This window comes from Euleptes europaea, chromosome 4, assembly GCF_029931775.1.
Source record: "Euleptes europaea isolate rEulEur1 chromosome 4, rEulEur1.hap1, whole genome shotgun sequence".
In the NCBI taxonomy this organism is placed as follows: Eukaryota; Metazoa; Chordata; class Lepidosauria; order Squamata; family Sphaerodactylidae; genus Euleptes; species Euleptes europaea.
Window position 1 is genome coordinate 98,295,485 of NC_079315.1, and position 17,809 is coordinate 98,313,293.

General features: G+C 43.4%; 1 protein-coding gene across 1 annotated transcript in view; it reads left to right on the forward strand.

Moving 5' to 3' along the window:
• Positions 1-17,463, forward strand: part of DHX29 (DExH-box helicase 29) — a 38,875-nt gene extending 21,412 nt beyond the window's left edge. The window contains exons 13-27 of the mRNA XM_056848503.1: positions 957-1,133; positions 3,061-3,201; positions 4,259-4,403; positions 4,639-4,759; positions 4,916-5,000; positions 6,074-6,162; positions 7,248-7,376; positions 9,016-9,091; positions 9,609-9,833; positions 11,103-11,239; positions 11,941-12,034; positions 13,843-14,130; positions 15,955-16,086; positions 16,480-16,576; positions 17,319-17,463. Coding sequence (XP_056704481.1) covers positions 957-1,133; positions 3,061-3,201; positions 4,259-4,403; positions 4,639-4,759; positions 4,916-5,000; positions 6,074-6,162; positions 7,248-7,376; positions 9,016-9,091; positions 9,609-9,833; positions 11,103-11,239; positions 11,941-12,034; positions 13,843-14,130; positions 15,955-16,086; positions 16,480-16,576; positions 17,319-17,371 — 1,989 coding nt within the window. The 3' untranslated portion in view covers positions 17,372-17,463. The remainder of the gene's footprint in view (positions 1-956; positions 1,134-3,060; positions 3,202-4,258; positions 4,404-4,638; positions 4,760-4,915; positions 5,001-6,073; positions 6,163-7,247; positions 7,377-9,015; positions 9,092-9,608; positions 9,834-11,102; positions 11,240-11,940; positions 12,035-13,842; positions 14,131-15,954; positions 16,087-16,479; positions 16,577-17,318) is intronic.
• Positions 17,464-17,809: the final 346 nt, after the last annotated feature.

A 17,809-nucleotide genomic window follows, 5' to 3' on the forward strand; every position in this document is an offset into this window, starting at 1 on the left:
GCTCTAGGCACCATACAGGTGGCAACCCTTCAATTTATATTATTCCCATTCAAGGAAGGGGGGGAGGCCAGTAAAGATGGTATAAGATGATATAAGCGGCTGTCCTCAGTTGTAGGCCTGGTGGAAAAGCTCTGTCTTGCAGGCCCTGTGGAAAACTTTCAGATCCCGCAGGGCCCTGATGTTACCAGGCAGAGTGTTCCACCAGGGCGGAGCTAGGGCTGAGAAAGCCCTGGCTCTTATCGAGGACAGCCGCACGCTCTTAGGGCCAGGGACCACCACTAAATTCTCATCGGACAATCTTAATGTCCTTTGGGGGGTATATCAGGAGAGGCGGTCCTGAAGAGACGAGGGTCCCAGACCATGTAATTTTCCAAGGTTATAAGCTTTTGTAGAAGAGCCCCGTGGCGCAGAGTGGTAAGCTGCAGTACTGCAGTCCAAGCTCTGCTCACGACCTGAGTTCGATCCTGACAGAAGTTGGTTTCAGGTAGCCGGCTCAAGGTTGACTCAGCCTTCCATCCTTCCGAGGTCGGTAAAATGAGTACCCAGCTTGCTTGGGGTAAAGGGAAGAGGACTGGGGAAGGCACTGGCAAACCACCCCATAAACAAAGTCTGCCTAGTAAACATCGGGATGTGACGTCACCCCATGGGTCAGGAATGACCCGGTGCTTGCACAGGGGACCTTTACCTTTTTTATAAGCTTTTGTGAGTCAAAGCTCACTTTGTCAGGCATCTGACAGAATCAGCTTTGACTCACGAAAGCCTATAACCCTGGAAAATGTTGTTGGACTACAAGGTGCTACTGGACTCAAATTTTGTTCTGCTTCTACAGACCAACACATTTCCTCTCCTGAAACTGTTTACGAAATATGTTGCTTACCGAACTCTAACCGAATATTTTATAAATGGCTCTTGTTTCTCTGGAACTGATTTTCTGTACCTTCCCCCCCCTCCCCAAGGTTCATGAAAGAAGTGTCCAATCAGACTTCTTGCTAATTATCCTGAGGGAGATCTTGCACAAGCGTTCAGATCTGCACCTTGTTTTAATGAGTGCCACCGTAGACAGCGAGAAATTCTCCAGCTATTTCACTCACTGTCCCATACTAAGGATTTCAGGAAGGAGCTATCCAGTGGAGGTGAGTGTACAATTGTATTAATGTGGTCGAATTACTGTTAGAAATTACTTGAAGACAGCATGCAGTTATGTCTACGCTTGCAATGCTGTATGATCTTGAATCTTTGGTGAATCCAAGATAATATTCCATCCTTTAAAAAAAAGAAGAAGCTGAAATCCTGTGATTTCATTGATTTTGTGGCTGCATTCAGACATCATGAGCAATCACAATTTGTCGACAAAAATGACCCTGAGTTGCTGAGATTTGTACACACCTTTCCCCTTCTGAAAAAGAGAACCAAAATCTTTCCTAAATAGGAAGCCTCACACAAAGTTTTTCAGTGCTGTAAATGAAGGGGACCAGACAGTTGATTCTAAATCTTGGAGCATGAGGTAGACCATACAGCAGGAGGTTGTCTAAAAATACCATAGCCCCCTGACCATTTGGGGGTTTATTTTCTTTACAAAATTCATAATTCGTCTTTTTGCCCCATCAGGGCTACCGAGGCAGCTAACAATTAAAAACAGAAAATTAAAACGCATAATAAAAACAAAATACACATATGAAAGCACAACACCAACAATGAAAACATAGGGCAAGAAGGAGAGATCATCAAGGGAACACCAGGCAGGACGGGGAAAAAAGACTTCTCCCACTGGTGGAGGTCAGGGATAGAAGGGGGACAAATGAATGTCCCTGGGAGGGATTTTTGCAGTTTTGACTCCATGACTGCAAAGGCCATGTCTAGGTCTAGGTCTGCATTGCCATATAACTTTCTTCCCAATTTAAGTTGTGAATGTTATCATGTTGACAATGAATCATTTATTTTTAAAAAATGTATAGACCTGGTCGTTCAAGGAAGTTTACGCTTAAAATCCTAAGGTTGTTAAAAAAGGTACAGATTCCCTGTGCAAGCACCGGGTCATTCCTGATCCATGGGGTGATGTCACATCCTGACATTTACTAGGCAGACTGTGTTTACGGGGTAGTTTGCCAGTACCTTCCCCAGTCATCTTCCCTTTACCCCTAGCAAGCTGGGTCCTCATTTTACCGACCTCGGGAGGATGGAAGGCTGAGTCAACCTTGAGCCGGCTACCTGAAACCAACTTCCGTTGGGATTGAACTCAGGTCGTGAGCAGAGCTTGGACTGCAGTACTGCAGCTTACCACTCTGCTCCACGGGGTTCCTCATTAGCCTTGGTACTGGAGTTTTAAATGCTGGGATTGAACTCAGGTCGCGAGCAGAGCTTTTGACTGCAGTACTGCAGCTTACCACTGTGCGCCACAGGGCTCTTACCACAAGGTTGTTGCCACCTCTTAAAACACAATAACAACAGCCCAGTTCCAGCATCAGAATTGCCAGGTGGTCGCTGCAAGTGACAAAGACAGTCAGCAGTCCCTGATGGTTGAGATAGGTTGGAGGTGGGAGGGAGGGCAGGTCTGAGCGGCTGGCTGCTGACCAGAAGCTAGAATTGGATGCGGCCACCAGCACAACAGGTTGGATCTAGTGACACATGAGCATAAAGGAAAATGTACTTAGTGTACCTCCACTTGCACAAGCCATAGCACAACAGCAGCAGCAACACAGAGTGCTTTAGTATAATTTTTCACAAAACAACAATCTGCATACGGAATGTGCAACAAACGGTTCATGTCTTGCATGTGCGGAAAAGATAGTGGAGGTACCATCACTTTCTCTTCGTTCAGGCATACGGCGAGGAGTAATTGTAGCAGTTCTGCTTGTACACGCATTCTTGCATACATGGAAATCTGCCGTGGGAGGCAAACCAACATGAAGAAGGACCTTCTGTGCCAAGATCAGAATTCCAGCTGAGCCTTATAAATACCTTTCTTCGTAGCAAAGTTAATTCTTCTTTACTCAGAGGTATGCTGTCCTTCAGGTTTATTTAAAATAATAATTGAAGTTTATTCGTTTTGCATGTGTTTAGATTTTCCATGTTGAAGATGTCATAGAGGAAACTGGTTTCGTTTTGGAAAAAGATTCGGAATATTGCCAGAAGTTCTTGGAAGAAGAGGAGGAAGTAACGATTAATGTTACCAACAAAGGTGGAGGAATTACAAAATACCGGGTAAGATATTTTTCTCCACAAATGATACGAGCAGTTAATGAAACAAAAGCAGCTATTCTTTTGAAAGTTCATTTAATTTCAGAAACACAGTATTCTTATAGCCTCTATTGAAATCCTGTGGAGAACTGATTGAAAATAGATTCCTATTCTGCTTTAAGAACCTGATAAGTGACTTATCCAAGCTTTATCAGGTGAAAACCAAGTATATGGGAGCCGGGGAGACTATGTAACTATAATTTATTACATTTATGTCTCATCTTTCCTCAAAGATGGTTCAGTTTTCCCTTTTTTATTCTTATTTATTCATTTTATTTAGATATTTATACCCTGCTTTTATCCCCAATGGGGTCACAAAATAGTTTAACAACAATGTTCTCTCCTTCTGTTTTATGCTCATAATAATCACTCTGTGAGGAAGTTAAGGCTGAGAGAGAATGACTGGCCCAAGGTTGCCCAGGAAGGTTCTGTGGAAGAATGGGGATTCGAACTTGGGTCTCCCATATCCTACTCTAGCCTCTACCATGCTGGCTGTCAACAATCCTATGCTGGGATAGAGTAAAACAAAATAACAAAATCTAATTAACAGACGTATAGAGGCTGTGTGCTGGTTTTTTCTAAATTAGTAAACATATGTTCAGAGACCAGTGGGAGGAACATTTTAATCTGCCTGGGCATTCTTCTGCTGATCTAAAAGTTATTGTTTTCCCACAAAGAGAACTCAAAGAGAGGATTCATTATCTGCCCTCTCCCAGCCCACGAAATTCAAGATAAGTCAGACAAGTTTAACGCTAGGTGGTTCCCCTTCCCTTAAATTCTAAGCACATACAACAAGTCCATCAGGCATTTTGATTATGAATTAAATCGTAATTGTTATTAAGCAAAGCCAGTTGACTTCAGTTTCTAAGACATTTGTTTCATTCAGTAGCTGTACTTGTAATGTTTTTCATACTCAGCATAACATGTTTAAGGTGATACTGTGAAAATGAAATTACATTAATCCCTGTTTCATCCTCTTCATAGTTCACTCTCAGTATTTTTTGTCCCCTTCATTTTTTAGGAAAATATCCCAGTTCAGGTTGCTTCAGGTCTTGATTTAGGTCCCTACTATCAAAAATACAGCAGCCGAACTCAGCAGGCGATCTTCTACATGAATCCTTATAAGATCAACTTTGACCTCGTGTTGGAGTTGCTTGCATATTTAGGTATGCTTCTTTTAAAAACAAACTCACTTGTTTTACTTACTGTTAAGGTTTTTTGTTGTTGTTTGGTTTTAAATCTTAATTTGGAACTTGCTGGTTTTCTTCTTCAGTGAATAGTCCTGAAAAGAATGTTGAATTTTGGGAGAGGGTTTGCATACGGTTTCAATCTTTTTTTCCTTGTTTAAATCATGACACTTTACAGACGTCTTGTAAATTGCTTCCTTTCATATACTTACAGATAGAAGTCCCCAGTTCAAAAACATGGAAGGAGCTGTTTTAATTTTTCTGCCAGGGCTTGCTCACATTCAGCAGTTGTATGATCTCATTTCAACCGACAGAAGGTTTAATCTAAGGGAGAGGTAAATAAAAATTCTTGGGGAAACGACATGTGGATGACTCTGGGAAATGTATTTGCATGTGTGTGTGTAGAATTTTGCACACAAAAATGTAAATTCCCATGAGTACGGTACCAAACAAGTCAGTTTTCACAGCTGTATAATATTTGTTTCTTTCAGGCATCGGTTAGTTGCGCTGCACTCGGTTCTGTCAACTCAAGACCAAGCAGCCGCATTTACGTTGCCTCCTCTTGGTATTAGGAAGGTATTACATCTCTTCATGCATCGATATCTGCACCTTGCCTCTCTCTGATTAACATTTCGTGTGGACTTTCCTTACATGCTGCTTTACCAATGTGATCTTTTCAGAGCTCTTAAAACATGTTGGGATTGTTGCTATGGAACTGCAGTCCTTCTTGAACATCCCAAAGTTGGTCCTTCCCTCCCTCCCCCCCAAGAGCCAGTGTGGTGTAGTAGTTAGGAGAGGTGGACTCTGATCTGGAGAACCAGGTTTGATTCCCCACTCCTCCATGTGAGCTGTGGACACTAATCCGGTGAACCGGGTTGGTTTCCCCACTCCTCCACATGAAGCCTGCTGGGTGACCTTGGGCTAGTCACAGCTCTCTTCGAGCTCTCTCAGCCCCACCTGCCTCACAAGGTGTCTGTTGTGGGGAGGGGAAGGCAAGGTGATTGTAAGCCACTTTGAGACTCCTTAAAAGGTAGAGAAAAACGCGTTATAAAAACCAACTCTTCTTCTTGCCACCTTTGAAAAATGCTAATTCATCTTCCTAAACCTACCTGAATCCTTTTGAATACTTCTGCTGATGTGTTTGGCTTTGTGTAGAGATCATTGTGGTTGTCACCAGAGGGGTGGTGTAAGAACAGTGGTTGATCAGTTTTACTTGGAAAACCAGATTAAGAAGGAACATCAGTCAGAGGCCATATTTGCACTAGTGTGGTACAGTATGGGAAATTCTGCATTCAAACCATGTGGAGTAGCAGTCTAACACTAGGTTTTGAGACCTGGCTGACTGGTAAAAACAACACCTTGCCCCAAGCCCTGCCTTGTGATCCAGAAGGATAGAGCGGTCAGTGTTACCACAAGCAGCTACAAGATTGAGGAGAATGAACAGTGTCTCGCACTCCCCCTTTCTTTCTCCCAACATAGGCCATCCAAGAGGGTGACTAAAATGGTTTCAGTTCTAAAAAGATTGGTGTGATATCTGGAAGTCCTTAGAGATGTCTTGCCACCACTGCTTGATTAACCTTGCTCCAAAAAATAGACTTTTGGAGACTGGCTGATAATACTTGCATTTAAAAAGTATTTTTGTTTGATAGATTGTTTTGGCCACCAATATTGCTGAGACTGGTATTACTATACCCGATGTCGTCTTTGTAATCGACGCTGGGAGAACAAAGGAAAACAGGTAATATTCAGTTACGATCATGTATGCTTTCTGAGTTGGTTCTGAAATGGTTTTTGTACTGCGGCTGTGTCCGGATAATGCTGGAAGTACCTTCCTGTGTAACTTGCAGACTAACATCCCCAAAACCGTCTCAATGATGATTTAAGCGGAGTGGCCTTAACCTGGACTCCCTGATGTGTCTGGTGTGGTTACTTCTCCAATCTAATGAACGTAACAATGAGCTCACACCAAATCTGCCATCTTAATTAGGGCCTTACTATGTCTACCCTGACATGGGAGGTGCTATGTTGGTTTAAACAAACAAACAAACAAACCCAGATTCTTCCATTGGAATAAATCATGTATGTTTGCATGTCTTTACTGTTGATTATACAGTTTTTTTAAAAAAAAATTAGAATAATTAGCTATTTTGGTGAGAAAGTAGAACTTGTTATAGGGAACCTCCACTTCTGATCTTCTAAAAAATCATTTTTGTGAGTGTTCCTCTTGAGCACTGAATAAAAATTGGTTCCCTCCTTTGGCATATTGTTGTTTGGTACTGCCCCACTATCAAAGGAAGGGCAGCAAACAGATGGACATGCTGGCCAATCAGATGGCCATTTAAAGTCCGCAAAAGCTTTTGCTGGCAGACTCGCCCCATACACCGTCCCTGTGATTTACAAAATGGAATTTGCTGGTTGCTTTGGGCCCAATCAGGAATTTTTGGGAGGTGTCTATGATTAGCCATAAGAGAGTCCCCTTTTTCACCTTCTTGATACCATATGGTAAAGGGGAGGGGCTGATATTGAAATAGGTCTGGTCCGAGTAGACTGGTAAGGCCCTAACTAAGATGGCAGATTTGGTGTGAGCTCATTGTTACATTCATTAGACTGGAGAAATAACCACACTAGACACATCAGGGAACCCAGTCCAGCATGCAGCTTCGATAGGTGATTAGATCGGAGAAAGAAGCAGCTTTTTCAAAGCTGGGTAATAAAATTTGATGGCTGACCCAGTTCTTAATGTTTTTAAAATTGAGTATGGGTGAGGAGGGGTAAAAATGTGGCTTATTTCCCAAACTTCCTGTTGAAATGCCATTTTTCCAGGTACCATGAAAGCAGTCAGATGAGCTCGTTGGAGGAGACTTTTGTGAGCAAAGCGAGCGCATTACAGCGTCAAGGGAGAGCTGGGCGTGTCAGGGACGGATTCTGCTTTCGAATGTACACCAGAGACAGGTGAGTCAATGTTGACCGTCAGGATTTTGGAGGCTAAGGAAACACTGCTGTGTGTTTCTCTAACATAGAGCCATCCACTGAAGTGTAGCTGTAGGGGGGAAATCCAAACCCCAGCTAAGGTCCAGACTGCAGGCTGAATTCAAATATAAAAATCAGAGAATTTGGAGGCTAAGGAAACACTGCTGTGTGTTTCTCTAACATAGAGCCATCCACTGAAGTGTAGCTGTAGGGGGGAAATCCAAACCCCAGCTAAGGTCCAGACTGCAGGCTGAATTCAAATATAAAAATCAGAGAATTTGGAGGCTAAGGAAACACTGCTGTGTGTTTCTCTAACATAGAGCCATCCACTGAAGTGTAGCTGTAGGGGGGAAATCCAAACCCCAGCTAAGGTCCAGACTGCAGGCTGAATTCAAATATAAAAATCAGAGAATATCTGCAATTTGATAATGCTTTATTGCAAGTAAATCATTTGCGCAAATGGGAGAGAGGCGTTGTTAACCTATAGGGCAGGCAAGCAACCAGACACACTCTCTCTAATAACCACAAATACCAGCAATTATATAGACATTTTAAACAAGATTTGAATTCTCAGAAATGGTTACAAAATACTGATAGCAAAACATCTGTACTTTCCCTCTTATCCCTCTACCCAAGCCAAGTTATTCAATTCCTGCTGGCCAAGGACAGAATGTCAAGCTGACCCTTTTTTGGCTATTTTCAACTACCCTTGAGAGGAGGAAACTCACTTCCTTCAAATGTTTCCAGCTGTTGTTTCTGTACAAAGATCTCTGCACAGAGTTCCATCAATGCCTGCTGTACTTGTGTATAAAGTTTAAATGCTGAAGCTTCTGAATGAATCTTTGATTCCTGAATGGGCTTCTGGGTAACTTAGGCCTCAGCCCATGCTCAATTCCTCTTCATAGTATGGTACTTGCAAGCATCTATTCTGGTAGTTCTCTTCGCTTTTAAATGGCAGAGGCGTATTCTTCTACAAGAATATTTCCTTGTATAGTACAAATGCAAAGCATAAGGCTTCAGGGAGAGTGAATAGAACCTGTTTCCTGAATCATAATAATATATTTCTTAGCTTCTATGGTATTTTCCAGTAGCAACAATCAGAGAAACAATTGCCAGTTCACCCCACATACAGCTCAGTTCCCCACATGGCTGTGTAGTTGAAGGGTTTCAGAAGCATAATACTAGAACACAGAGTCATTTGCTGAAGCTGGAGGGTAAGAGATTCAAAACAGATAAAATGAAGTATTCCTTCACACCAACACATAGTTAAATTGTGGAACTCCCTGCCCCAGGATGTGGTGATGGCTGCCAACTTGGAAGGCTTTAAGAGGGGAGTGGACATATTCATGGAGGTTGGGGCTATCCGTAGCTACTAATCATGATGCATACCCATTCTTTCCAGGATCAGAGGAGCATGCCTATTATATTAGGTGCTGTGGAACACAGGCAGGACAATCTGCTGCAGTCATCTTTTTTGTGGGCTTCCTAGAGGCACCTGGTTGGCCACTGTGTGAATAGACTGCTGAACATGATGGACCTTGGTCTGATCCAGCATGGCCTTTCCTATGTTTTTATGTAGCATGAACTGGGCTTTAGTCTGACTTTATTGTGATCTTTACAGATTTGAAAGTTTCTTAGAATACTCAGTTCCAGAAATACTGCGTGTGCCCTTGGAAGAACTATGCCTTCACATAATGGTAAGATCTTTCTGCTTTAATTACTCGGACTTCTGGCTTGTCAGAAAGGCATCAGTATCTGCCTTAGTCTGTGGTCTCTGGATTTCTGGGGGCTTGAAAAAAGCTGTAGCCTCTTAGAAGGAGTTGCAAAACGTAGGCTGTTTGTGTCTTTTAAAAGTACCCATGAGATTCGTGCGGGGCATTTGTCTCTGATTCAGGAAGCAAGGTATGTAAAGAAGAACTGTTCTAGCAGCTGAGCTCTTTTCAAAGGCAAGGAGACCAGGGTGGAAAAGTTAGAACTCCAAGAGAAACGGGTTCCTAAGCACCTGAGCTTGGCTTTTACAGAAGCGAGCAGAAAAAAGTGATCTTTTTATTGAACCTCAGAAAACAGGGTCTCAGAAGCGTCAGATCACCTGCTAGGTAATGGAGGAGAGACAGTTCTGCTGAAAGAAAATGTCTTCTGCTGCATTTATTGCCTGCATTTCTAGGTTATGTTTGTTACATGTGTTTATCTGTTTCTTGCCTGGTTCATGTACAGAAATGTAACCTTGGCTCTCCTGAAGATTTCCTCTTGAAAGCCCTGGACCCACCTCAGCCTCAAGTAGTTGGCAATGCCATGAACCTCCTGCGGAAGATCGGGGCTTGTGAACTGAGCGAGCCCAAGCTGACGCCTCTAGGTCAACACCTCGCAGCGTTGCCGGTCAATGTAAAGATTGGCAAAATGCTCATATTTGGTGCTATATTCGGCTGCTTGGATCCAGTGGTAAATTAACAACCATTATATAGTCCACCTAAGCCAGGAGTGTCGAACTCAATTGTTACAAGGGCCAAATATGGCATAAATGTCATTTGGTCGGGCCGGTCCATGCCTTGCCAGCCCAGATCGAGAGGGAGGGGTCGCTGCCTCAGCTGGCTCGCAGGCCAGATAAGAGCTCTCAAGGGGCCAGATCCTGCCCCTGGGCCTTATGTTTGACACCCCTGACCCTAAGCCATCTTGTCTTAAGGCAGTGTCGGGGCCAAAGGGGGGGGCAGAAGACCCATTGGTCCTGGGTCTCAGGCTCAACAGGGGCCTAAAATTTTTTCCTTTTCGGGGGGGGGAGGGGTGCATTATTCTGTTCTCATGTGTCAGCATATTTGTATTGATGGCTAGGAGCCCAAAAAGCTGGAAGTGGCATGGGCTGCTCTAGTCACCAAGAACGCCTAGTCACTGCTGATATTTATGAAGTTGTTTTTTTAATATTGAGGGCCTGTGGTAGAGTAGTGGGCAGGTAAGAACTTCTAAAAAAATGCTAATGCAGTGCAAATTGATTTTGCACTATAGGAGCAGAGACTCCTCTGAGGCTGAGACCTTTTCCAAGCTGTTTATTTGCCCTGGGCTTGCTGCTGTTGGGAAGTGAGGTTTTTCCCCCTTGCTTCCTTACAGCATCATGGTGCATTCGAGCACCTCCCAGATTTTATCTGGCTTTTTTCTGTTCTTTCCCAAATCTTCTTTGTTGCAAAGTTTTGGGAAAGATCTCTGCAAACCCTGGATGGCTGCCACGTGGCTGGAAAATTCAGATTTTTCCTGCCCCGTCCACATGGCAGCCATTTTCCCTGCCTCTGCGGCCACGCTTCCTCCTCCACCACTGAGGAGCTATTTTGTTTTTGTTTTTTAATCAGCAATTGAATATTCTTATAGCATTATAATCAGTGTTATCAGGTTTTCTGAATCCCCAGCTTTCATTCAAAAAGGAAGTATCTAGCCCCTTTTGTTGCGGAGATATAATGAGAAATGCATACCTCTGCAACAAAAGGGGCAAGACACCTTGGGGGGAAAAGGGGGGGGGAGATGAAAGCTGGGAATTCAGAGAACCTGATAGCACATTTGTTAAAATAATCAGTTGCTGATTTTAAACTAAGAAATCTGAGAACACACTTGAGCTCATATGCACCTTGTAACTGCAGTTTTTTTGTCCATTGTTTTATTGTAAAGTAGAACTTTGGCCTGAAAGTAACATTGCTGTTCAGACTTAACATATTATATCTATCACAGGCCACTCTTGCTGCTGTCATGACAGAAAAATCTCCGTTCACAACACCTATTGGAAGAAAAGACGAAGCAGACCTTGCCAAATCTTCCCTGGCGTTGGCCTGCTCTGACCATTTGACAATCTACAAGGCCTATCTAGGGTAACGGACCTATTTATTTTTATTTGCGGCCTGCCTTTCTCACCAAGAGTTAAGGCAGTTTACAAATTTTAAAAAACACATGTTATCAGGCTAGGATTACAAAATTAGAAACAATGTGAACAATAAAGTATGAAACATATTAAACAAATCTTGTTGATCTCTAAGGTTCTAATGGACTCGAATCTAGTCAGTGTGGTGTAGTGATTAAGAGTGGTGGTTTGGAGAGGTGGACTCTGATCTGGAGAACCGGGTTTGATTCCCCTTTCCTCCACATGAGCGGCAGAGGCTAATCTGGTAAACTGGATTTGTTTCCCCACTCCTCCACATGAAGCCAGCTGGGTGACCTTGGGCAAGACACACTCTCTCAAGCCTCACCTACCTCACAGGGTGTCAGTTGTGGGGAGGGGAAGGGAAGTTGATCGTAAGCTGGTTTGCGTCTCTCTTAAGTGGTAGAGAAAATCGGCATATAAAAACCAACTCTTCTTCTTCTAGCTCTTGTACTGCAGACCAACACAGTTACCCTCTGAAAAATGTACACAGGCATTTATATTTTATCGGTTGTTGAAAATGGCTTAATTCTGACATTCCTGTTCTGATTGCGTTTGTCAGTAGGCCACTGGAGGATCTCTTAATGCTTTTTCTCTGTGTTTCAAAATAGTTATCATTGCAGTTTTTGTTATAACAAATTATTCTTTTTCTAGGTGGAAGAAAGCCCGTCAGGAAGGAGGGTACCGTGCAGAAATGACTTACTGCAGGAGAAATTTTCTCAACAGGACATCATTATTAACTCTGGAGGTACCAGCAACAATTTACACTATTTTTTGTTGCAGGAAAATATTTCATGGTTTAGTTTTCAGTGTATCCTTAGAATGAACCAGTAGTTATTTGGTTTCATGCTTTGAATTTGAAATCAAATATAGTTGAAACAGTTGAAGTTATGCCATGGTACTGCTTTCACAGCATATTCCTGAGCCTCGAGGAGGCCAGAAAGGTGCTGTGCCAGCGTTCGGGTCCCCGCACCGGTGCCCGGGCTACTTATGATGGCGTTAGTGGTCCCAGTGCTGGCATGGAGGCCCAGAACACCAGCAGGACCTTCTGCCGGGGTCCCACCGTTGTAAAGGCCCGCACCGGCATTCCAGGGGGCGTTCCAGCGTCCCAGGAGGCATTTCCGGGGGGAGGAGCTGCCACTAGGCAGCCTCCTGTCCCCGTTCGCCCTGGGTACACCGGAGGCAAGAAGAGCAAGCCTTTTTAGCAGGCGCAGCCTCGCTTTTCTCTATGGGGCGAAAAGCCCCATTTAAAATTTAAAAAGCCTTTAAAAGGCTTTTTTAAAGCTTTTGGCACCGGGGAAATGGGTTAGGAGGCACCACTGTGGTGCCTCCTCCCCGCCGTCCCTGAACGCCAAAATCTAGGAATGCACTGTCAATGGAGCAAAATCTTTCAAACATATGGGAATTGTTTGTTGTGCTTGTGGAGCTTGAAGCTCCATGCATTTGTGGGGCTCTAGAAATGGGTGATAATCTGTGCCCAGTAGCAAAGACATTAGAGTATGTGCATCTTTATTGTCTGTAGTTGAATTTCACTGTCATGATGTAGAGTGTTCTAGATGACTCCAGTCAGATATAGGGTTGCCAACTCCATGTTGGGAAATTCCTAGAGATTTGGGGGTGGGGCCTGGGGAGGGCGGGGTTTGGAGAGGGGAGGAACCACAGCAGGGTATAATGCCATAGAGTTCACCCTCCAAAGCAGCCATTTTCTACAGGAGGACTGATTTCTGTCATCTGGAGATCAGTTGTGAATCTGGGAGATCTCCAGGAGATTGGCAACCCTAGATCTGATTCAGATATAGGCATGCATTTAAGTAGCCCTAAGCTTCTTGTTAGCTTTCATAGATCATTTAATGCCTGGGAAGAGAAGAATTCACTAATCAATCCCTTAATTAATTAAGACCTCAACAGTGTCTTAACTTCCATGTTGGACATTCCTGCCATTCTCACATGTCTCTGCACCTGGGTCTCAACACAAAATATCCATTGATATGGGTTAGATGGTTTCTAACCTACAAAAGGCCATATTATTGCGTTACTCCTGTGTTTCTTGCCCCTCTCCAAGGTGTTTCGTTTCTGGGTCTCAAAACTCCCTTTTGGCATGTTTAGCGGAGAGGCTAGGTTGGCTCCGTTTCTTGTGTGTGCGGAAACATCCTCCCTGATTTGGGGGGAGGGTCAACTCCAGCAACTGTTCCCTTAAATTCCTTGCCATATTCATGACCAGAGGAACGGAAAAAACATGGATGCAACATATCATGAAACTGAACCCTAGCAGTGTTTAGTTTTCTTGGGGTGGGGAGGTCCTAAAGACTTGCTTGTAAGAGCTGTTAATCGGAAACTAACTTAAAATACGATGTAATTGATTTCACATCTTTTAGTAAACGGGCTCAGAATTTGAGCGTGTGTGATTCTGACACTAGAGAAATGAAGAGTTGACATAGCTGATTTCTGGAGTCTAGCTGGGACTGGTGGAATTTTTTTTTTTCCTTCCCCTTTTAAAAATCTTGACTTGAGCAGTGAATGGATGGTTAAAATACAAGCTGCCTACATCTGTTCCAGGATGTGAAACAAGAGCTAGTCAAGGTGGTGCGGGCTGCAGGATTTGCAGCGCCCTCGTGTCACCACGGAGATGCCCCCTCTCTTTCGCTTCAAGAAACAGCCCTTCTTAAAGCTGTGCTGACTGCAGGGCTGTATGACAATGTGGGGAAGATAATGTGCACCAAGTCTGTAGATATTACGGAGAAACTGGCTTGCATGGTGGAGACGGCTCAGGGTAAAGCCCAGGTGCACCCTTCTTCTGTGAACAGGGACCTGCAGACCTACGGGTGGCTGCTATATCAAGAAAAGGTAAGAGCTTGTAATGAACAGAGTCGGTCATATATTCTTATGAAAAACCCTGTGCAAGGCCAGAATTTATCCTCTTGGCTAAAGAACGCATGCAGTACGTTATCAGATGTACAGTTGCTCACTATATTTACCACGAAGAGTATGTAAGAAGGGCTCAGGGAGGATGGGGATAGAAAAATAGCATCCTGTTCCATAAAAAGTAGCAGTTTGTTAAGGTAGTTCTTAAGGTACTCGATCCCGGATGACCTTCTAGAAGTCTCAACTGATAATCACCAGCTTAGAGACTGGGTTTATAAGGCTGATGCTTTGATAGATCGTTTAGTAATCTTAAAATCTATAGCAGCGCCATGGTATAAACTAATTAAAAATGACCACTCTAGAACCCTCTATCCCAGGGGTCGGCAAACTCATTAGTCAAAAGAGCCAAATACCAACAGTACAACGATTGAGATTTCTTTTGAGAGCCAAATTTCTTAAACTTAAAACTATATAGGTAGGTACACTGTTTATTAACTTATTAAACTTTAATTAAAGTTTTAAGTCTTAATTAAACTATAGGTACACTGAATAAAACTTGATATCATACTTAATAATGATCTTTTTTATTGATAAAAATTAAATTGTAAGTCCCTGCCATTTCCCCCTCCCCGTCCGGAGTCCTTGTCTGGAGGCCTGGTCTACAGCCATAAAAGGCTATTGGTAGACCTGGCCTCCGGCTGAGTCCCATTGGGAGGCCAGGTCTACCCATTGGCTTTCTTGGCAGTAGACCTGGCCTCTGGAGGCCCATAGAAGCCAATTTCTGCTGTCTGATATAGATGCTTATGTAACATATAAGGTTTCTTTGTTTGCCCTAGAAGCAAAGAAAATAAGATCTAAGGTTTCTGAAAAAGTTACTAATTACCGTATATACTCGGGTATAAGCCGACCCGAGTATAAGCCGAGGTGCCTAATTTCACCCCAAAAATGGGGAAAAATTAGGCACCCACGTATAAGCCGAGGGGGAAATGCACCCCCTCCCCCCCCCCCGCAGGCTTACCTGACCGGGCTCCAGGCGCGCAGGCAGGCGGCAGTGGCAGCCCCCTCCCTGCACGCAGGAGGCTCCCGAAAAAAATGGCGGTGGGGGCGGGAAGGGCCGGGGCAGCCTTCCTGCGGCTGCAGGATGGCTGCCCAAGGCCCCTCCCGCCCGAAAAAAATGGCGGCGGGGGCGGGGGGGCCTTGGGCAGCCATCCTGCGGCTGCAGGAGGCTTCCCAAGGCCCCTCCCGCCCGGGAAAAATGGCGGCGGGGGCGGGGGGGCCTTGGGCAGCCATCCTGCGGCTGCAGGAGGCTTCCCAAGGCCCCTCCCGCCCAGGAAAAATGGCGGGGGGGGGCGGGAAGGGCCGGGGCAGCCTTCCTGCGGCTGCAGGATGGCTGCCCAAGGCCCCTCCCACCCGAAAAAAATGGCGGGGGGGCAGGGGGGCCTTGGGCAGCCATCCTGCGGCTGCAGGAGGCTGCCCCAGGCCGCTCCCAGCGGCAGGAAGAGGCACGGGCCCGGCGGCGGTGGCGACGGCGGTAAGTTTCCCTCCTCCCTCCCTCCCCCCGTATTGACCCGCGTGTAAGCCGAGGCCGGCTTTTTCAGCCCATTTTTGGGGCTGAAAAACTCGGCTTATACGCGAGTATATACAGTAATTTGTTTTATTTATATTTCTGTATTACTGTGTTTTAGCTAATCGTATGTATGTAATACTGTCTGCAGTATTCTATGTTTTAGCTATTTGTGATGGCCAATAAATTTTCTGGTTCTGGTAAGGTAATTGAGTTAACTCGTCTTTGTGTTTTGCGTGCAGGTTAGATACGCCAAGGTATACTTGAAAGAGTCTACTTTAATTTCCCCCTTTCCAATTTTACTTTTCGGGGGTGACATAGAGGTTTTGCATCGTGAACGCCTCTTGTCTGTTGATGGCTGGATCCATTTTCAGGTATATCTAGGTTCTTGTGGCTTTTCATAGGCTATATTCTGCGTACCTTGGGAACCATTGCCCTGTTCGAGTGTGTGTTTTTTGTTCCTTGCCTAAGCATTAGTACAGGATACTTGTAAGAAGATGGGGAGGATACGAAAGATGCCTTTAATTTCTAGAGCTTGCCAGACAGGAAAAATTATGCATGTCCTTCTGAATTATATTTTCCTGTTCAAGTGCTAAAATGCAAAGAATTGTACATAACGTCTTACAGAATTGGGGTCTTGATTTTTTTTTTTTTTGTGGAATGTGGTTTTTAAAAAGTAGTTCCTCAATAATAGACTGTTTGGTGGTGGGAGGTGGAGAATAAAGATCTTATATTTTTGTAAAGTTTGATATTTTTTACCTCTACAGGCCCCTGTAAAAATCGCGGTCATTTTCAAGCAGCTGAGAGCTCTCATCGAGTCTGTTTTAAGGCAAAAGCTTGAAAACCCTAAAATGTCTCTTGAAGGTAATGTTGTTGGTAGCTTCACCATTAAAATGTTGTATATGAAGCACATGGTGTTACTTACAATTTTTATTAGAATGTTCTAATTATTTTTAAATGTATTTTAAGGGATACAGAAAGGAGAAAAAGGGAGGGGAATGGGGGAAGTCCATCTGATGAAAACAAATACGGTTTTGTTTAATAACAATTTAAAAGCAGTCAACATATAAACAAATACGGTTTTGTTTAAAAACAATCAACATGTTCTAAATTATAACAATCCAAGGGTTTTTGGTATAAAAAATAATCATTGTGCACTGCATAAGTTTCATATCTTGAAGTTTTTTCAAGATCAGAATCTAAATCTGTATGGAATTGTTTTCAGCTGTCTTCTTGAAGACTTGATTGGGTGAGCAGACATGACAGTTATTTTTACTTGCTAAAATATTTTTTTACAGTATTAATCCCCTATGAGATTGATTTTAAGAAACCGGGATTGTTTTTTGTGAATACTAAATACTGTTACCTACGCGAACAAACTACAAATTAGCAAAAGTTGTTTTGTTCTTGGCCATCGCCTGTGTACACCCCCCCCCACACACACACACTCAGGAATGTGTTGCCTATTTGCTGCTTTTAGGAGCCAAAAGTTTTGTTTGACCCTTTTGCAGTGCATTAAAATTTGAGGGGAAACTCTAGAAGTCGTGTCTTTGAGATACATTGTGGTGTTGCATTTCTATGACACTATTGTAATTTTTTCTTTCAGATGACAAGATTTTGAACATCATCAAAGAACTGATAAAAACAGAAAACGTTTGAAACACAAATTTAGCAGCATCTACAGAGCCACAATAATTGGAAGAAGAAAATTATACATGAACGGGATGTTACATCAGTCATCATGTGGGAACTGGTTGACTAGGGACAGAAGTTCATTTTTTGTTTCATGAACCGGGGGGGAAATATATAGTAAAATTTTACAATAAATTTTGGTGCCACTTGTAAGAATGTTCTGAATGACAGCAATTCAAAGGTTTTTTGGTATAAAAATAATCATTGCTCACTGCATGAGTTCCATATCTTCAAGTTTTCAAGATCGGAATCTAAATCTGTATGGAATTGTTTTGATCTGTCTTCTTGAAGACGTGGTTGGGTGAGCAGGAATGACAGGAATGGTATTTTTTTATAGTATTCATCCCTTATGAGATGGATTTTATCTTCATCGTGATAATTTTAAGCTGTGCATTTTAAGAAACT